The 21,411-nt window shown below is 55.7% G+C and overlaps 1 protein-coding gene across 14 annotated transcripts in view; it reads right to left on the reverse strand.

Moving 5' to 3' along the window:
* The window catches only part of COL27A1 (collagen type XXVII alpha 1 chain), a 135,884-nt gene that overhangs the window by 78,435 nt on the left and 36,038 nt on the right, over nt 1-21,411 (reverse strand). For all 14 annotated transcript variants that reach the window (XM_073905865.1, XM_073905862.1, XM_073905861.1 and 11 more), the window contains 6 exons: nt 14,054-14,098; nt 13,389-13,442; nt 12,914-12,958; nt 10,124-10,177; nt 9,215-9,259; nt 1,041-1,094 (listed from right to left, as the gene is read on the reverse strand). In XM_073905865.1, coding sequence (XP_073761966.1) covers nt 1,041-1,094; nt 9,215-9,259; nt 10,124-10,177; nt 12,914-12,958; nt 13,389-13,442; nt 14,054-14,098 — 297 coding nt within the window. The remainder of the gene's footprint in view (nt 1-1,040; nt 1,095-9,214; nt 9,260-10,123; nt 10,178-12,913; nt 12,959-13,388; nt 13,443-14,053; nt 14,099-21,411) is intronic.

Here is a 21,411-nt window from a genome sequence, read left to right on the forward strand (position 1 = left end):
CACATCTCACTCTGCCTGGTGCGACAGACCGGACAGACAGCTGTGAGCTCCTCCAGGGCAGGCGATGGGCCCGCTGTGACCTACTGTTCACAACCGCCCCATCCAGGGCTCACCTGTTGCGAGCCGACTGCCTTCCCACCTCCCCTCACTTCATTCTTACACCAGCCCTCCGGGGCTGGCATTCCGACCCCCAGATTTACAGAGAGGGAAGCTGAGATTCGGACAGGGCAACCGATGTGTCCAAGTGATGCAGCAGGACTCAAACCCCAGTCCACCCGGCTCTGAGACCAGGGCGTAAGCTCCCAGGGTTGCTGGGGTGAGCCCAAGCAGGGTCAGGCTCAGGGAGCATTTGTGGAATTGAAATCCCTACGTCATCGGGGGCTGATGGTGGAGCCAGCAGTCACTGCCACAGAAAGCACAGCTGGCCACAGCTGCTTCGGTGGGAAGGCCCAAAGAGAGATGTGGGAACATGGCAGGTGTTCCAAAGAGCTTTGGACTTAGTCTGCTCCCCTGGGGCAGAGAACAAGCTTCCTTTCCCGCCTGAGCCTGAGCCTGGAACAGGAAGGGAAAGGCGGGCTCAGCACCTCAGGGCAGGCTGACCTGGCTCCTCGATGACAGGCCTCCGATTATTTACAAACTCTATAAACATGCCTATGTTGAAGATTTCTTTAGAACTCAGCTCTTCTCTCCACACAGGGCCTGCAAACCATCAGCTCCCCCAGGGCACTGCTGCCCCATAAATATTGCTGATGCTTTGTAAGACGGTAGTAGCCCTGGCCTCCCCAGTGGGGAGTGACCCAGAACCTTCCTGAGTCCTTGGGGACGCGGCACGGTCTGGGGCTTTAGAACCAGGGGCTCAGTGGGCTGAGGGGTGCTTTCCTGGGGGGTACAGGACACCCACAGTGGACAGGAGCTTGGGGTTCAGAGGTGGCAGGGGTGGGATTTGACCCAACTTGTCTGACCCCAAAGCTTGGATTCCTCAAACCTGCTGTGTTTTGCTCCGGAATCTCTTTCCTGTTCCCCAAGACTGAAATACTTACAGGGTTCCCATCCAGTCCGGGAGGACCTCTTTCCCCAAAGTCTCCAGGAAACCCCTGAAGGCATAAGACAGAAGAAACATCTGCAGATTAGTGTTTATACCTGTGGCGCGGCTTCCATCCAAACCCCCGGGGGCACACAAGGACATGTCCATGCAGTCTCACTCCTTGGTTCTGGGATCTGGGCAGGCGGTGGGGTCCCCAGTCACGCGGTGCACTCAACAAACACCAAGACCCAGACCAAGGAGGCAGGACGGACAAGAACTGAGGTCAAGAATCGGAGGCTAGGCTTGAACCAGTAGCTGACTTGCCAAGTGTTCTAAGGACATCCCTTTCCCCCATGGGTCTCAGTTTCCTGACTAGTTGAAGAAGGGAAGGCTTCTGCAGCATCTTCCAGCTCAGACCTTCTGTGGCTGTGACATGCTCTTCAAAAGCTGCCCTATGCAATCACGATCCCCATTTTTACAGATAAAGACAGCGAGACTCTGGAAGGGTAAATGTCAACGTTATGCAAGGTCACACGGTGGGTGACTATCAGCCCCACTGCCAGAAGTAAATTTCAGCAGCCCAGAGAGGGGCCAGGCCACCCAGCCCAGGCAGCTTTGGCCCTCTCATCCCATCCCTGACCCCAACTCCATACTCTCTGGGGAGACAGGCGGCTAGAAAAACATCGGCTCTGGGGACACCTCTGGGGAACCAGGGTAGGGGTAGGGGGCAATTCCATTTCACTTCAAAGGGAAGAGAAAGTCCTCAAGCTTGGAATTTGGGGAAACCTGTTTTTCTCCCCTGCTTGAATTCAAATCATTGTTTTTCCAGGGAAATTTAATAAAAAACACAGCACATGTTTTTCTGACCAAATGGATGCCTGAGCTGTTCAGTAGATTCCTCACAGAGGACAATTTGTGTCTGGTTTCTAACACAGCCGGGGGAATCCAGGGAATAGATTAAACCTAAGCACAAACCCCAAACCACTGAAAACGTCTGTCCTGGCTGAGCAAAGAGACCTTGAAATGTGTGTGCATCCAGGCTTTTGTCCTTGCCCTGCTCGGCTATCTTATTCTCCTCAGATCCCTCCTCTGGCCAGGGAACCCTCTTGGCCCAGAAGGGCAGGGGTTGGCCTTCATCCTGGAGGAGGTGTGGCTTCGTTCAGACACCAAAAGGAGGGCGTGAGGACAGAATAATGAGATTTGGACCAAGCCAGTCACTTTGCGGGCAAACCTTCATTTGCCTTTGACATCTACCCTTAAGGGAAAGGTTATCAGTCCCATTTAACTGATGGGGAAACTGAGGCTTAGAGAGGCACTGTCACTTGGCTAAGGCAAAGAAAAGCAAGTCTGTGGTGACACCTGAGCCTAGGTCCCCATCTCTCTAAACTCCATCAAGTTTGTATGAGCTGCACACGGGCAGACCATGGCACATAGAAGCTGCTAAAATGTGTGTTCAGCTGGTTTCAGAGAGTGGCAAGGGTGTGTGTGTGTGTGTCTACAGGCCCATCTCCAGGTCAAGTCTTTGTGGGGGTGTATCTGATCCTATCTAAGATTCCTCTCCCCACATACTTTGAGTCCCCCTGGCAAATTTCAGCCTCCCTCCAACCCAGCCCTTCTTTGACAAGCTGTAAGGGAGATCCGTCTCCCCTCTCGGGACCGGAGACATCAGCTGGGTGGGCTGTGGTGAGGGGAGACTTCTGAAGGCATTACGTTTCTGCCTTCACCTTTGGAGGCTGGGGTTAGGGGCCTGGCAGGAGAGGAGGACCATCTATCAGGGCAAAAGGCCAATGCCATCCAGACAGGCATCTGGCCAACTCCACATGGCCCATGAAGGGCAGAACTCAGGAAGTCTGTGCTCTGCTCGCCAAGTCCAGTGTCTGGAGACTGGCTCTGGCTGTATGACCTCGGGTAGACCCTCACTTGACCCACTGTCCTGCTCAGGCTAGGGTGCGGGGTGTGTTCTCTAAGAACACTCGTCCCAACCCTTAGATGAGGCCTGGAAGGAAGGAGCCTCTTCCTCTACACACAGGAATGCCACCCAGCCTAGGGCAAGATAAAGCCCTTGATGCCATTCCCCCAGGCACACATCCTGGCTACAACGCCCAATATATTCACACCCATGGTTCCGCACTCAGAGGCCACTTCAGGCTGGCTCAAGGACTCCCCTCAGACCCAGCTGCCAGGCCAGCCTCCCCCATGAAGGTTTGGAAGCAGGGCAATCCCATGCCAGTCCTGGCTCCACCACCCATGGGCCTCTCCAAGCTTCAGTTTTGCTCCGCTGTACAACGGGGTGTACAAACAGGATGAGCCAAGGTGTCCCTTGCTGGCGGCAGGAACGTGAAGGCACATCTCTGGGGTATAAGCAAGGAAGAGACCATCAGAAAGGTCAAAATCCCAAAGGAAGGCATTTCTGCAGACAAAAAGGGTCGAAAGCTAGCCAGTGGCTGATAACAGCAGGGTAAGAACAAAGACAAGTAAGAGCAAACTCCAGCAGCCCAATGGGATGACTAATTAAGAGCATAATGGTTGGGAAAAAAGATAGGAGCTTTAAAAGCGCTGGAACAAATCTGCGATTGGAACAATCTCTAAGATAGAAAGACCCTAGCTGTTCTCGACAATCTACACCTCACTGCACCAATGGAGAGACTGAAACCCAGAGCATGTACAAGGGCCCACACCCACTAGCCTGCGTCACCCCTCTGCCGCTGGAGACATATCTCATTTCCAGCACTTGCCCCGGGGCTCCGATGCTTGGACCTTTTGGATCTCAGAGAGGCGGCCGCCAAGCTAGATGTGGGGCCCCACTTTCCTCCCACTCTGCTTCCCTCTGGCCATATCTCCTCGTGCATGGAGTACAGTCCCAGACGGGCCAGCAGCGGGACCTTCCTCTGCAGGCCTGAGCTCCCGGCTGCAGCAGGCTGGCCCGAGGCCCAAGGAATGAGCTCCGCACCCTGCCGGGGCCCCAGCCACGTGGTGTTACCACTTCCCCAGGTCGGGGCCCCCGGGGAACTGGACGCCTTGTACTTTGAGCAGAACAAGGCCCAGGAGGAGACAGAACCAGACTCCAGGAAGGGACTCCAAATTCTATCTTAGCTACAGCAATGCAGAGGAATAGATGTGAAGAGAGGGCGGTCCTTGTCACCACATCCACAGCAGGATGCCAAGGTCTGAGGAGGCCGCTGAGGGCCACCTCAGCCACTCCCCTGCCTCCAGGCAATGTCTACCCCATCCGTCTGCTCTGGAAGGGGGGCTGGAGAGGCAGAGGAGGCATGAAGCCTCCGGGATCAGAAGTCCCACTAATGCCTCGAAGGCTCAGCTCCCTGACCTCCCTGAAACGGTCTGTCTTGCCAACTCCCCGAGCAGAGCTGGGCTGAAGAGGTGGGATGTCGTAATGCAGCCCCGGCATGCTCTACTGAGCCAGGGCACGCTAGCTCCGGTTTGCACCAACAATGGGAATACAGAATAACCTCTCGGAAGAGCCCCCAGAAGGATCTCAGGGGCCTCTTTATAATAAAGTGTTGAGATTCTCCACAGTCAGGAAATTCCTGGGCAAGCCTAACCTGCATCCCTCCTGTTGCACTTGCAGCCTGCCGTAGTCCTTTCTAGAACACGTGCACACTCCAAGTGTGCTGACATGGAAAGACCCCTTGAGGTCACGATGCTGAGCATGTTTGCACCCTGCCCTTCTGGAATCCGCTAAGGAGCCCATCTAAGAAGAGTCACCCCAGGAAACAAGTAGGACATAGGTAGGTCAAGTTCTCGCCAGGATCCCAGGGTCACCAACAGCCCCAGGGCAGCTCTAGCTCAAGTATGGGACACCGGGGACCAAAACCGCCCCAGCATCATGACTGCGAAAAATTTTCATCCATCTTGGTCTCAGTTTCCTCACCAGGAAACACGAGACCTCTATCACTTTGCTCCCTGCTCCCCACAGTCCGGGATTTGGAAAGGGTCCCGAAACCAAATGCACCATAGCAGCAGCTCTTCCCACCCCCCATGGGTGTGTGGCCTTGGGCAAGTCCCAGTTGTGCCTGAGCCACACACTGATGGAGTGGAAGCCAGGGTTGGGCCCTTCCAGCTGTAAGCTTGGGGGTCTGCCGGCCTGACTCACTGCACAAGACCAGCCTTGCAGGCCCGGCCACAGGCCACGAGACACGCTGTGAGCAGTGGCTGGCCTCTGCGAGGCATTCCAGCGGGCTTGATAGTGAGTTCACAGAGCGCCCGCCCAGCAAGAGGATTCACGGCAATGTCTTCCTAACTCCTGGGAGGGACCCTTGTCCCAGCTGCAAGTGTCGCTGTGCCATGCCCAGAACAAGCCAGGACAGCCCAGGAGAAACCCCTTCAGCTCCAACCAAGTCTGCAACATCTTATATCTGGACCCCTCCTCAGAAAACCACAACACACTTTCCATTCTAGCAGACGTGAGGAGATGAGAGCTTTAGCATAAGCCTTCCTTTGGAGCTAAAGATAGGAGCGCAGAGAGAACTGTAAGGTAGAAAGCAAGCAAGGGTCCTGGGGTCGAGTCCTGACCCTGCCACCAACTCGCTGTGTGACTTTGGCCAAATTACTGGGCTCTTTGAGCTCTGTCTGCTTATCTGTCTGACAGAGAGGTCAGGTCAAGTCATCACTGAAGTTCTTGCAGCTCTGATACGCTCTGACCCCCAACGTCTCCTTTAGGGCTCTGATCAGCAAAAGATTCCCACACACCCTCCTTCCCGACCTGATGCTAGGGAGGCCGCGTGCCCGAGCCCGAAGTTCTGCTCGCTGGAGAGAGATGAACTACAGCAAAATCATCAGCAGCCCTGCCAGAAATGAGACCAGCTGTGATATGGTATGAGGGAATTCAGCTCATTCTCCCGACATTTCCTTTTGTTGATACATGCCTAGAAATCACCTGGCCCAAAGCTTTGACAAGAGGACATTTGCAGAAGGAGCGCCCCCCGCCCCCACAGCCCCCACAGCCCACCAACCAGATCAAGGGCTCAGGAGCACTGGCAACAGGGGGGATGGCCCTAAAGACCACTTAGGGAGCATGTGGGCTGAGGGTATTGCAGACTTAGGGTCCGGCATGGGCAGAGCCAAAGCCGTAGGGAGTCGGTGCCATGCAGTCCTGCTCCCTACACTATTAAATCATATCCAGTGCAGACCTTGCCCATTTGCTGGCCATGGCAGCTGGGCCAAGGTCAAGGGGACTTTCACGGCCCTCAGGGGTACTGTGTGGCCCCCTGTTGAAGAAGGGGGATTCCTCCCACCCATGCCTGACACTGTAGTGCCAAAGACCACCCCATCATGAAGGACAGGGCACAATCTTAGAAGTTAAAGGCAAGGAGCAAGGAAGCAGAACTGAATTGTCAGTTATGGGGCTTCGAGGCTCGTGAGGCCCCCAGAGGGTGTCTGAGCAAATGGCTTTGCCTGAGTCTCGGTTTCCGAGGCTGGAAAACAGGTGTAGTCAATCTCACCTCGGAGCATCAGTGGGGGAATCATACATAGTTCAAATGCCATGCAGGCAAAAGGGCCTCAATAAAGGTTGCTTTTGGGGGGTACGTCTTGGTTTACAAGTGCTATTCCCAGCACCTGGCACCTGGTAGGTGTCCAGCAAATTTTTGTTGAACGAGAAAGGAATGAGCAGTCTCCTCTCACGTGCAGATAGCAAAATGGCGCTGAGCACCTCAGACCGAAAGGGTGCTGCCTTCCTGGCCACAAGCAGCTTGGCCTTCAGCTCCAAGGAGCAAACAAGTACACGGCCGGGAGAAGGCAGATGAAGAGGCCACCGGGAGCAGGGAAAGGGGGAAGGTGAAGAGGGCAGCTGGGGCCTGGCGCATCCCTCCTCCACGCTCAGGAGACTCTGGAATCCATTCGCTCAACAGCTACACTCTGGGGCAAGAGGCAAAAGCTCTGGCTGCTGCATTCCAACCCAGCAATGACCCCCCCGAAGCCTCAAGACCTTGGCCATGTCATTCACCCCCTGAGGCTTCATTTCCTCATCTATAAAGTGGCAGTGCCTGGCGCTGTGGCAGCCTCCCAGGAGACAGTCTGAGCAAATCCCTCACGGGCGGCTCTGGAGGCAGACATGGGTGAGGGGACGGGGCCCAGCTGAGAACGTCTAAGGAAGTCAACTGTCCCTCCTCTGCAACTTAGACTTTGGGAAAGCAGGTCCAGAGAGGTGAAGCCATTGGCTCAAAGTGACACAACAGCCTCAGCCACCCATGAAGCTACAAACAAGAATAACAACTGCTACTATTTACAGAGCACTTACTATGTGACAAGCAGAATGACCCCATGAGCTAGAAGTTATTATCCCCATTTCTCACAGAGGAAAACTGCAATTCAAAGGCTTTGAGCCAATAATGCCCCAGGGCCTTTGCACCTACTATCTCCTCAACCTGAAAAGCTCTTCCCCAGATTGCCACAGGGCTCCCATTCTCACCTCAATAAGGTTTCACAAGAACTGAGGAGGATTCCTGGATCAACTCACCTAACAGTCTATACCCCAAGCACTCACTGTCTCCCTAACCCACTCTATCTTAACACTCAGCATCATCTGACATTCATTCACTCATTGCTCATTCCCTTGTTCAATCATTGTCTGTCCATGAAAATGGGAACTTTGTCTTGCTCACTGCTCAGCACTAAGCATAGTGCCTGGCCCACAACATATGCTCAGTATTCACTGGATGGACGGACAGACGGACGGACGGATGGATAGATGGATGGATGGATAGATGGGTCTCCTTGGGAATCCAGCCCAGCCCTCACAGATGCCAGGTCTAGCCCTAAAGCAAGAAGCATTAGGTGCTACTCCTTGCCCAGATCCAGGTGTCAAGTATTAGACCCTCAGGCACAGAGCCGCTGTCGGCCACAGAAAGGTCTAGTCTGAGGATGAGGTGCCCCTCTGGTCCTTGAGACCAGGACCTGGATCTTGCTCTTCTTTGCATACCACACTCAGCCCCACAGGGCCCAGATCCATACGCTACGGGTAAGATGCCCGTGATCATGCATGCCAACCCCAGAATCACAGACAAGCCCCTTTCTAGGCACCACTGAGTTCTCCTGGCCCCCTTCCAGCCACCTCTCAAGTTCCAACCTCCCCCACAGTCCCTTCTCCATTAGCCACCAGCAGAGGGAAGCGCAGACCCCAAGCTGATGATGATGCTTCCAAGTCTAGGGGCTAACCCCAAGCTGATGATGCTTGTCACATAGTAAGTGGGCAGCCAAACGGGGCTTTAAGCCACCAATGGAGGTCAGGCCTGAAAGAAATATGCCTCTGTTATAGTCTGGGGTCTCCCTCCACTGGCAGCAAGGATGTCAGAGATATCACTCCAGGGGAAGCCTCAGCTTCCCCTTGTGAGTAATGAGAGCATCGGAATTAATGTCTCGCCCACCAGGTGAAGATTCTGGGGCATCGGCTTCTACAACATTATTGCCAGCCGGTGAATCCGAGATCTTGACCCACCATTGAGATCAGAGGCCCTGGAGGCGAATGGCGGTCTTAGAATCCCAGCTCTCTTATTGACCGTGAAGCTGTGGGCAAGTGACTCAACCTCTCTGTGCCCTGGCTTTCTCTTCCTGCCCTGGAGATACCCAAGCAGGAAGAAAGCAATTCCTGCCATACTGGAGGGTCATGCGCAAAGCCGATGAACCAGGGCTTACAGCCAGCCCCACTTGGGGTCACACCCACCGTAACCTGCTCACAAGCCCCACTGCCCTCTAGCCTAGCAGGTGCACATGTGACTCTGGCAGCACCAAGACAACACGGAGACTGAGGGTGTTCTGAGATAGGAGGCCAGACCAGGGTCTAGCCATGATCCCCCAGTCCAAGCAAGCCCATAGACACCACTGACTCAGACAACAGAAGCCCCAGATGCAGGACCACACTGCAGAACAATTGTTGCACGCACACACACACACGCGCGCACGCGCGCACACACACACACACACAGGAGCCATCCCAGAGGGGCCCAGAGCCACGGCAGGCCCCAGCTCCAGCCAGGCAGCTGCCGGTCAGTGTCCTGGCAGCAGGACACGAGACCCAGACAGCCCCGCATGCTGGTTCACACACTCAGAGCAGAGCGACGGCCGAGCGGACAGAAGCAGAGCTAACGCCCAGGCTGCAGGTGCACGGGGCGGTGTGGCCCCCGGGACGTCAGATTCACCCATAGAGTCTGCATAATAGACACGGAAAATCTTTACCGGCCTACCCATCTTGCCCCTCTTGCCAGGAACACCAGGCAGGCCCTGTAGGGAAGAGACAGGGAAGAGATCAGGACAAGATTCCACCGGGGACCGCCAGTGCTGTCCCACACCAGCCCCAGAGCCGCCCACGAGAAGAAGTCGCAGAGGGCCTAGAGCACAGGTCACACACAGTAGGTGCCAGGTATGTGCCCATCACATGGAAGGTGCCTGCACTCTACAGGGCTGGGGTCTGCGTGGACCTGAGCTGTGGAAATGCCTAGGAGAGTGCCCAGCGTCCCTGGTATTCAACAGGTGCTCCTGCTGCGCCCCCCCCCCGCCCCCGCCCCAAGGTCCTCTCTATCCAGCTTGTTGATGAGTCCCAAATATGGGCTCAGGCTGGGAGGGGACAGGGAGGAAGAGGCCCGTGGGCCACGTGGTCTTTTCTGTTGCACCACAAGTAAAAGTGGCCATAGACAGCAGGTAACCAAATGAGTATGCTTGTGTTCAATGACACTTTTATAAAAACAGACAACTTGCAGACACTTGATCTGAAATACAAAGTGGGCCCATTTCTCATTTGCTGAAAGCCCTTCAGAAGCTGCCCATGCTCTCAGAATTGAGTCCACTTCCTGACCTGGGCCCTGAGCACCCACGTCACTTCGCCCAGGTACCCCCTCTAAGCTCATCTCCTTACCATTTCCTGCCTCACGCTCAGAGCTTTGACAGTGCACACTGTTAAACTTGCCAAGTTACCGTACCTCCCTGACTTTGCACCCCCTATCCCTTATGTCTGGAAGGGGTCTGCCTTGACCCCTTGGCAGACTCCTGTTCAACTCAATGGCACCTCCTCCAGGAGGGACTCCCGGACTTCTCCAGGCAGAAGGAGTGGGTAGGTGGGCGGGAGGTAAACAAAGAAAGGCTACTCACCCTCTCTCCATCGGACCCTGGCAGGCCGAAGAGCCCTGGGAGTCCAATGTAGCCCTAGGAAAGAGCAGGTAAGGGGTCAGAGGGACCGAGTGGTGGGGCGTGGCTGGCCCGACCCGTCCCAGCCCCCCTCGCTGCCCTCCCACACCCAGGCTCCTCTTCCTTGCTCGTGGTGGTGGCAGCTCCGGCGGCTCCTCGATGACACAGGCCTTGAGGCAAGTGTATATGCCCATGGACTGCATGGTGCTGGCTTCCACGATGTAGTCCAAAGGCACATACCCTCACGCCAGGGAAGGGCGCGGGCGCTCTTGGGGTGAGGGGGGGGGAGGCCCGCCCCACACCGGGGCTCCCGGACCTGCAGAAAGGAAGCTCTTGGCTGGGTTAGATGCTAGAGGGGCACCAGGTTCCCCCCGCTCCGAGGGACCCTGCCGGGTGCCCGTGGCTTCCACAACACCTCCTCCTAGGCTGGGGCTCACATCCACCCACAGCCGCCTGAATGCCTGCAGGAAGAGCGGCTGCCCCTCGGGCACGCGTATGCCACTTCCTTCGACCCACTGGGCGACACTGCGGCCTGGCCGTCCGCTCCCCCACCGCAAGACAAGGACACCCAGGCTCTGGAGATAAAGGGGCACAAGTAGTCGGGGCGGAGCTAGGGGTCCACTGCCCTCGGATGCACCTGACTTTCTGCCTCCAAGTTATGCCCTTCCCCGCCCAGCGACGGCAGTCATCCCTTCCAAGCCCGGCTCCAATGCCCTGGCCTCTGGCAAGCAGAACCCATGTCTTCCCTCCACACACGCACCACATTTGCTCCTCTGTTAAGAGGATTTACCACTTTCTCCAATGTATCTTCCATTATCTGTGTTCATGTTTCATGTCCTCATTAGCCTGGGAACTTCTCAAGGGCAGGGACCTAGCCCAGAGCTCCTGTCATTGTCTGTGCTCTCTAGATGTTTATGGAATGCTTTAATAATAATGCTCCCCGAAGTTAACATTTACTGAGCACAAGCCACGTGCCAGGCCCGGTTCTCAGGGCTTCACGAGCATTCAAGCATCTACCGTGTCCTCACTACAGCCCAGGAAGCACGGGATTAGCAGTCGGCCCCCTGGAAAGGTGAGAACATTTAGGCCCAGAAGTGAAGCAACTTGCCCAGGGTCACACGGCTGGAACATGATAAAACTGGTATTGGAATTCAGTCAACGGACTCCCAGGCAGGCCTCTTAACCCCTCGGCTACACTGCCTCCCACAAACAAGCAACCAATGCAGGTTCACAACCATCTCTCCTTCCCTAGCAGGGCAAGAGGTCATTGAGCCTCCTCAGCATCCACCGTGATAAACAGTCATCCTTGTAACGAGGGACATTTATTGATCCTGCCAACCAGGGCTTATATCCCGGATTTACAGATGAGAAAAAAATGGGCTCTGAGAGGTCCAGCAGCTTGCCCACCATCCCACAGCTGGTTAAGGGCACAGCAGGTCTCAAAGCCTGTTGCCCTAATTCCAAAGGCTGCATTCTAGCACTTTCCCAACGACAAGGCTGGCGGTGGTGGGGAGGGCGGCTCCAGTGGTCCCAGCTCCCCCGGGCTGCTCAGGGCCCTGTAACCCAGAGAGGAGGGTGCTGGGGCCAGACCAACTCTGGCCCACATGTGGTCTCAAGATGCCCCATCAGCATGGCAAACAGCAAGCAGCCCCAGATGTCAGCAGCATGCCTCTGGGGCCACAGCTCGTGGGAACAGCTGGATACAGGACAGGAGCCTCCCCAGCCCCTGCATGACATCACCACCATCATCACCAACATCACGGCATCCCAAGGAACTTGCCCACCCACCTCCTTGCCCACCTCCCAGACGCTCTAATGGCCGCATGTCAGCTGCAGGGATTAAAGCCCAGCCTGTGGCCATAAATAGTTTTGGCTCAGGAGTGGAGGACACGTCACACCTGACCTGGCCTGACCGAGGGCTATGTGACCCACTTGCCGAGCATTCTTTGAGAGGCAGCAAGTCCGGCCCTCAGGACACCTGGGTCCCCATTCCAGCTCCACCTTAGGCGTGCAGAGCAAACTGCAGCTGTCCAGTCCTCACCATGAACCCAGTTTTCTTGTGGGGATTCCATCACGTTATCTCTTAGACTTTTAAACTCCATCGACCCCCATTCAGTGCATCCAGAATCTTCTCCACCACCCACAACCCACTTGGGAGCCCATCTTCAGCAGTACTTGCTTCAAAATTCCTGGTATCCCCATAACCATGCTAGAGGTAGGAATGGACCTCACTCCCATTGTAAAGAAGGGCAAACAGGCTGCTGGCTACTCAGGGTTTGCTCCAGGAGAGGGAGAGCAGATGCTCCATCAGCCTCCAGGCCTGAGCAGCATCACCCATCAGCCACCCCTGCTCTCTAAAAAGGGTTGGGAGGGGAGCAGGAGAGAGACCTCTGAGGATTCTACCAGCAGACAAAGTAGCCCCAACTTAGGTCCCCTAGCACTTGGGATGTGCTGGGGGACACGGCAAGCAAGCGCCTGACCGTAGCAGCTGGGCCATGGCTGAGCACCCAACAGAACCTTCACTGCCTAGTCCGCCTGGCATGGGCACCACGCCGGCTTACCTCGCTCAAGGATCCCCCATCACCTGCCCACCCTGCTGCCCCTTTGCTCTCCAGAGAGCACTCAGGTGGGAGGGCAGAGGTGCCAGACACTGTATACAGACCCTGCACCCTCACCTCCCATCAGGTCGGCTGGGGGGACAGGTAATGACCACCCAGGGCCCCACCTGAGTGGTACTTGCCAAGGCCCACTTACCCGGCTGCCTTTGGGGCCAGGGTCTCCTACGGGTCCAGGTAACCCCTGAAACATAAGAGACAAAGGGGCAAGGACATAGGGAAATGTTCTTCCTGCTGCCAGCAACCCAGGGCAAGTCCTGCCTCCTTGGGGCCTCAGCTGCCCCCTCTGGAGAAAGACGTGCAGTCTTCACACTGAGGACCCCACTCTGCCCCAGAGTCCCAGGGGAGTGGAGGTGGGGCAGGGGAGACTGAGTGGGAGGAGCCTCTGAAGCCCCACCCCCATAGCACCAGGTCCCTTTCTAAGCATCCTGTGCCCTACTGCCTTCAAAGAGAGGGTTCCTTGGTCCAGCCCCGTGAATAGCCTTTTCTTTGGGGCCCACCCGGCAGGCACAACTCCTCAGCCCCCAGCCTGCTGCCTCCCTCTGCCTGGGGGGCACCCGTGGCCATCTCCACACCACCATGGCCACCGAGCTTCCAGAAGCCATATACTGCACCTGCCTGCCAGGGTAACCTTTGGCCCCTGGGCTGCCCTCAGGTCCTGGCCGCCCCTGCAAAGGAATGAAGAGAAACATAAGGAAAGGAGAGACTTTGCCCCGCTCTGGGTCTGGGGGGCGGTGGGGGGCTGGGGCTTATTCACAATGGACAAAGAGCAGGGCAGGAATGCGAGCTGAATGGGGAGGAAGGGGAAGCCGCTGGGCTGCTGGGCCCCCAGCCCACCACTCCATGAAACCGGTCAGACGAGCTGAGAAGGACAAACCCCCTGTGCTGGCCGCCCAGGACTGAGAGAGCTCTAAGGAGCCCTGGCTGGCTCTCCCACGCTGGCAGGGGCTGCTATTTGACTTGGGCCAGTGCAGCCCAAATTCCTGCAAACCCCGTGGCGGCGTGCATAATATCCCCTAACATCGTCCGGAACAGGCCAGCTATTCATGGCTCTGGCTGGAGTTGAGGGGCTCATGCCAATGCCAGGTCGGCGTGGACTCCGGCTCTTTCAGGCAGAGGTGGCTGGGGGAGAGGAGGGGGAGGCTTGTCCCCCTGCCCCCCACGGGATGGTTCTGGGGCTCACTCATGGAACAGGGCCCAGGGAGGAGGCCAGGGGCAGACAGGGATGGAGCAGGGGGGCGGAGTGCAAGCAGGGCAGAGCTGAGGCTGCGGCCCTCACCTGTTCTCCAGGGTGCCCCGCCGGTCCAGGATAGCCCTTGTGTCCCTGTGAGGGGGGAGGAGAAAAAATGGCATCAGGCCAGCAAGGCGTCTGGGACTGTGGATCAGATGGCAGAGGCCCAGCCACCCTGCCCGCCTTTTCAGCACGGCATGCTCTGTGCACGGCAGGGCTGGAGTGTGTGTTCAGCGACCACTCGCTGAATGGATGCATACAAGGTTGGCAGCTCGCTATGCTTTCCTCTCCCACCAGTGGCACTCAGACAGAAGCCATCAGGGGAGGTGTTCACTCCTCCCGCAGGGTTTGTGAACAGAACTGGGAGACAGCCCCCCACGGCGGAGTGACGCTGTATCCCAACCATTCCTTCCAAATCCAGACGGGGGTGAGCCCATCCGAAGCCGGGGTAGAGTGAGTTCTCAATGGATGGGTGGGCCAATTAGGACCTTCGGCTCTGGGATACGTTCAACCACCATGTGCTGCTGGGATCTGTGTCAAGACCTGCCCCTTCTCATAAATCCCCTATCAGAAAAGATCTCACACATACCGACCAAATACATTAACCACAGTAGGGGCCTCCCTTCCTCCCACTCGTCACAGCTCCCATTCCAGGGAGCAAGAGGCCACCCAAATGCCTGACTGAGAAGGACTCTGTCAACAAGCCAGTACCAACGCTGACCCTCTGTCCTCACGACCCAACCTCCAGGTCTCTAGGTCAAGAGAATCAAACCAGTGTGTGCTTACTCATGGCCCTAGGGACAACCACCAGAGCCATTTCCTAAGACTTAGGGGCTCTCTGAAGGGAAAGCCGGGACTTCAAACTTCCATCACCTCGGGGCAGCTGTGAACTAAGACCAGGCAGGGGTCTTCCAGTCCAGACAAAGCAGCCACACAGATCTCCGTTAGACCCCCTGGCACAGAGAGCCCAGGTCTTGGCTCAGACACCGTCCCTCACCTACCGTGCAAGTCTGGTGGGTTTCCACCCTTCTCTGGACCTCAGCTGAAGGCATGAGAACTCTCAGTGCCCCTCGGCTCTGGTGTTTGGGAACTCTGAAGTTCTACAGCTCCCCCAGAGGGTGATAAACAAGATGATGCCTGTAGAGTCCCTCCATGCACTGCTGTTCACCTAGACTACACCTGCATGACCCCCTCTAGCCCTTACACCAGCCAAACGAGGTGCAGTGTTGGGGGGGGATTATCACCTGCACTTTATAGAGGGGAAAACGGAGTATCGGAGAACTTGCTCCCAGTCCCATCGCTAAGAAGCAGTGGGCTCCCACTCACCGCCGGGTCCTTCTGACACCTGAGGCCACACCGAGAGCCTGGGCGACATCCCAGGCACAGTAACCGTTCACGCATGTCCACGAGCACACACCGGCACATGCACTCAGCACGCCCCGCAGACCCCCAGGAAGCAGAAATCTTAATTATAAACAGCAACGTCGGTTGGATCCAAGAGGTTTGGGGAGTTTACAAGCATTCCTGCTGCACCTACTCATACCTCAGGACGGCTCAGCGATATGATTACATCTCACACGCGGGGCCCATGAGACTGACGCAACGTGGCTTGCGAGCGGCTTCTACCTGGGGTGGTGGCGGGGGGAGGCCGTGTTCTTTTCCCCAGGGAGCAAACTGAAGCTTAGGCCACAGCCAGGGGCTCACATGCGGAGTGGCTAGGCTCTCTTGTGTCAGGCTGATCTGGAACTATCCTGCTTTGCTACCGGATGGCTGTATGACCTGAGGCCACTGATGTCACCTCACTGAGCCTTGGTTTCCTCTTTTATAAATGGGTATATAAGGACCGGTGCACGGATCACGTGACATAACGTGCGTAAAGTGCCTGGTGCAGTACCCAGCACTGAACTCTGGCGCCCCATAAAGACCTGCTGCCATCACCGTCATGACCTTCATATTTCATTCATTCATTCAACAACCACTCACTGAACTTCTATGTGCCAGCACCATTCCAGGCCTGGGGTGAATGAGAAGACAACATCCTTTAGCCTTAATGGAGTTGACAGTCTAATTAAGGAGATGTAAAAACAAATAAATATAAAAGATAATGTCCGGGGGAGGGGGAAATAGGGAGCTGTTGTTTTCGTGGGTGTAGAGTTTCAGTTTTGCAAGATGGGAAAGTTCTGGAGATGCTTTTTGCACCACGACGTGGATGTGCTCGGCACTGCTGACCCGTACCTTTAAACACAGTTAAGATGGTAAATTTTATGTTGTGTGGTTTTTGCCGTAATTGAAAGTTAAAATTTTGAAAACGGCGACTGTGCAGTAGTGACCGGCGCTACGAAGAAAAGTGAGCAGAGTCAGAGGACAGAGAGAAGCAGTGTTGGGGGGAGGCATGGTGGCTGTGGCTGGGCAGCCGGGCAGGTGCTCTGAGGGGACAAATGACATGAGCCAGCCACGGGGCTGGCCCCCTGGGGAAAAGCGTTCCCAGCAGTGGGAACAGTAGGTGCAGAAGCCCTGAGGCGAGAACCCTCTCGGGTGGGTCTGACAAAGACCAAGGCCTCCATGATGGGAGCAGAATGAGTGAGGGGTGAGGCAGAGAGTGGCGGGTGGTTAAGAAGAAGCCGGAAGCCAGCCCACACAAGGCAGGAGTATGGTGGGAACCCACACGAGGATTTTGAGCGGGAACGTGTCATGATAGGACACATGTAACTGTCTTTCTTATCGTTTCTCCACTTGGAACTTGCACACGAGGAAGAACAGCAAAGCCTTTCCCACGAATAGCGGAATCGAGCCTTGAGCTCAGGCTGTGTGACTCTGCTCAGGCAACTGCCCTCTCTGAGCCTCACTCTGCCATTCTGAGCCCACCTCAGGTTGCTGCCAAAAGCCGATGCAATAATGGGGCGAGAATCCCAAGAGAACCATGAAAGGGGACCAGGGAGCCCCTGAGCATCACCAGCTCCTTTGGCTTTGCCTGCAGCCAGGAAGAAATCTGCTGAAAACCAATGTTCCAGCAGACAAGTGTTGCCAGGGAGATCCCAGAAGATTTTAAGAAAACCCTTTACTCAGGACACAGAAAAAAGGGAATGCATGATCTTCCGGGATAGGGACAATGGCCGGCCCTTTGCCTGGCCTGGTACTAGAGCCTTAAATAAATACATCCGCTCATCAACTCCTTGTGATCACCCTCTAGCAGGTAGGAGTTACCATGCACACATGCCAGACGAGGAAACGGAGGCTCAGAGAGATGAAGAGACTTTCCTGAGGCTACACAGTTTCCCAGGGGAAAGGCCAGGGTGTGACTCCAATCCCTAAGTCCTAACCACCCAATCGTGAGATAAGACATACTTATTGAGGCCCAAGGCCCACCTAGAAGAGCCACAGGGCCACACAGGGAAAGACCCCCTTAGAGGCCCTCCTCCCCAGGACAGAGCATATGGATCCCTGCAGCATCACCAGGGCAGAGGACCGTCACGGAATCCTGGAGCATCTGAGTTGGAGGGGACCTGAGCCATCGATCTCACCACTTTTCTCACTGGACAGACTTACCAGGGGGAAGGGACTTGCCCAAGGTTACTTAGCAAGTTGTGGCCAAGCCCAGACTATTCTCCAGGACTCTAGACCCCCCTGGGCTGCGCTGGGTCCAACAGGCCACGATTCCTAGGTCTGTCCCAATCAGTGGACCCTGAAGGGCCTTGCATGTTGCTGTGAACGACCCACTTCTCCTGGCTGAGAGCAGCAGAGGCTGGGCAAGGCCAAGGCATGGGGGGAGGGCGGGGGGAGGTTCCTATGCTCCCTGGAAGTACCTTAACAGTGTTTACCAAGCTGGGGCCAGCCAAATAGCTTTAAATGACAGGGCCCCAGGACCTGGAAGAATCTAAACCATTATCTTCTTCTGGGCCCCAGCAATTACGGAGTGAGTACTAACCGCAAGGTGGACCCACGGGCAGTGATTTTCCCCTGTGTGATCGGTGCCTGACTGGTACTAGGGGAGAGCAGATGCTTCAGGGGAGCTCCAGGGACCATGTAGTCTGCAAGGGGCCTCTGGCTGCCCAGCAGGCGGGTCTCCACAGGACCCGTGTTTATAATAGAACTTGGTCTATATTTTGGTTTGGGAGCCAGATTAATCATTGCTTACAGTGCACAAGGGGAAACCAGACATCACCTCACTGTTGCAGCAGACAGTCTCCCTGTCGGCTGGGATGCTATTTGGGCTTTGGGCAGGGAGCGTGGGGGTGGGGGGTCCTGTTCTTGCCTGGGGGTCCTGGGGAGCAATGTGTGCCTAGACCTCAGCTGTTTCCCCGGCTCCAACTCAGTGTGCAAGGCCCCAGCTTCTCCTGCAGTAAAACGGAACTCACCATGCTTGCTGAGCACTCCATGAGACCCCCTAAACTTCTCGACCATCTCCACAGCCCATCGGGGGCAGGCAGCAGGACAGAGAGCCCTATTTGACAGAAAGGATCGGCGAGGAAGAAACGTGCCAGGAGGCAGAAGGACTCATTACATGATACTGGCCAAGTCCCTACTCCTCTCTGGACCTCAGTACCCCCCCCCCCCCCCCCCCCGCCGGCCTCTCAAAAAGCCTTGTGTCGGCTCAGAAACTCTAGGATTCAAAAACATGTGGTCTGTCCAAAAGCGCAATCCATCATGACACAGCCAGGCACCTGACATCAAACTCTGCTTAATGGGTACCTGAGGCAGGTCAGGCAGGAACACACCATTTTTGTCTGGCTCATCCATTCAACCAATTGTTCATTCATTCAACTAAGGTTTGCTGAGCCCCAAACATGACCCTGTGTTAGGCACAAAGAATACACCGGTGAACAAAACAAACTCACTCCCTACCTTCTAGAAGGTAACACATATTAAGTGGAATGAAGGAGCAGCACTGCGTGCTAAAACAGTGTAGACAGCCAACCGGCAGGGGTGGCATCGTAAACAGGCTTGAAGGAGGGGCCAGGTTGGACAGCAGAGCAGGAGTAGAGCTCAGAAACGGCAGTGGGCATGGGCCCCAGAAGCCCAGGGCAGCCCAGCAACAGGGGAACCTGGAGAAGGTTCTCAGTAGGAGGTCAGCATGGAAGTGGCCAACTCAGGCGGCACAAGGAGGGCCTGTGGGCAGGGTGAGGGAGTCGGGAGGAAGTTTCAACTGGAGCCCCAATTTCATTCCATTAGTCATGTCTACGTGGGGCAATGTGTTAAGGATTCTGAGGTCGCATCAGGGCTTGACAGGAAAGATCAATGAGTGATGTCTGCCACAGGCAGCAGAGGGAGGTATGGGACAGGGCAGATGCCTGTGTCCCGAACTGTGCTAAGCCCCTCATAAGGAAACAAGGGTGGACAGGGACTCTGTGCACTTGCTCCAGCTGACAAATACACCAAGGACACCAGAGTCTCCTGCCAGCCAAACGCACAGAGTCCCAAAGAGGCTGAGAAGGTGGGCTGGATGATCAGAGGAAGGAGGAGTGACTTCTGCCCGGGAAGTGCTGGGCGGGGGGTGCTCTTGGAGAAGATGGTGTAGGAGAACAGAATCAAGGGACAGATGTGTGAAGATGAGCGTGGAAGATCATGACTGGGGAGGGCACAGCATAAGCAAGTGCAGGGAGGCAGGAAGGCCCAGGACGGAGGGGAGCTTCTGTACAGCAGTCTCTCAGCCCCCGGGCTCCGCTGACACCGTGGGCCGGGTAAGTCTTTGCTGGGATGGGATATTTAACAGCATCTCTAGCTTCTACCTGTTAGAAGCTGGTAGCTTCCCTCTCCCAGCTGTGATGGCCAAAAACGTCTCCAGATATTGCTAACTGTTCCCTGGGGGAACAAAATCACCCCCAGCTGGGAAGCACTGCTCTAAAGAGAGAAGGCGGACAGTCGGACTAGGGACAGCACAGGACTCCACCCTCCCAACGTGCAAATAGGATTCTGGTAGGCTTCTTGGCTAGTGGAGGGTGGTTACCTGGTAACTAGGCAAGATGACCAATGGTACCAGATGGGCAAGACCTTAAGCACATTTCCTTCATGATCATGATCATTCATTGGTTCAACAAACATGCACGCAGTGCCTACAAGTGCCAGCCACATGCTAGTGCTGGGGCTAGAACATCTCATCTCACCCAACCCCTCCCCAAACCCCAACCTCCCCCTGATCCCAACGGAGGCTCAGTGAGGTGAGGCCACTTGCCCAAGCTCACACAGCAGGAGAAGGGACAGAGCTGGGTTCTGTCCAGGCCTGTCCAGCCTGGTCTGTGCGCCTGCCCAGCCCTCGGGAGTTGGCTCGGCAAAGGCCCTCAGCAGACATCGCAGGTGGATGGCAGACAAAGGAACCTTCTCGGCCGGGGAGGCTCTTTTTACTTAATGGGCCCTCTCTTACTTGAAAAGCTGTCTCCATCAGCGTTATGCAGACAGAAAGGTCAGGGACCTGGGTTCAAATCCCAGCTCTGCGGCGTAGGGACTCTGGAAGGTATTTCCATGAAACCAGTGGCTCTCAGTCTCAGCTGCAGAATCTTGTACCTGGGTCCCACTCACACCAATGGGACCAGAGTCCCTGCCCACAGCCTAATGCACAGTCGGGGGTGGGGGGGCACTGCTACAGAATTCCCTCTCCACGAGACCCTCGATGAGCTGATTTGCATTTAACACCAGTGTCAGCATGGTGACCTGGGTGAGCCTGGGACCTAGGTGCATATTTCCTGAACGACTGGAAGAATGAATGAACAAATGAATGAATGAGGTCAACTCGAGCCTCAGTTTTCTCAGCCTTAAAATAGGCATAATAATGCTTTAACTCTCGGAGGCTATCGTGAGGACACACTGTGACAAAGCACTGTTACTCCTTGCACCGCCTCTAACTTGGGAACCCTCCCAACCAAAACTCCTTTTCTCCTGCCTATTTTTGTCCATTTTCCATTTGTCCTTCCATTTTTACTGTTTTTCTTTTTATTTTCTGCCGCCCCACCACGCACACAAGAATGCCAGCTCTGGGGGGACAGGGATATTTGTCTAATTACTCAGCTCCACGTCTCTCGCATCCTGCCTGGCACATAATAAGCATTCGATCACTTCTGTTGAATACATGAATGAATAGGATTATTGGTGTCGCGCTGAGGTGAAACCCCAATTCGATGGGCTGGTGAGCAAAGAGGATGCTGACTTCACCTCTCACCCACTGATGTCCCCTCTCCCCCAAGGCTCCCCACATGAGACGATGCAGAGAAGCCACATAAGAGCATCAGGACAAAGTGGCTGCTGTTGTCACCGAAGACCCTCGTGGGAGGAGAGAGTGCTTACAAACAGTGATGATTCCAGGTACCGTTCTACCCCATCGGTCCTCCTCCCCAGCCCCCATGACTGGTCAGGGGTCCCTGCCTTGGGCCCCGAGCCCCTCCAGGCTCTGCCCACCAGCCTGCCGCCACCCAACT

The sequence above is a fragment of the Callorhinus ursinus genome, unplaced genomic scaffold (assembly GCF_003265705.2).
Source record: "Callorhinus ursinus isolate GAN/ISIS: 27379988/994484 unplaced genomic scaffold, GSC_fseal_2.0 scaffold24, whole genome shotgun sequence".
In the NCBI taxonomy this organism is placed as follows: Eukaryota; Metazoa; Chordata; class Mammalia; order Carnivora; family Otariidae; genus Callorhinus; species Callorhinus ursinus.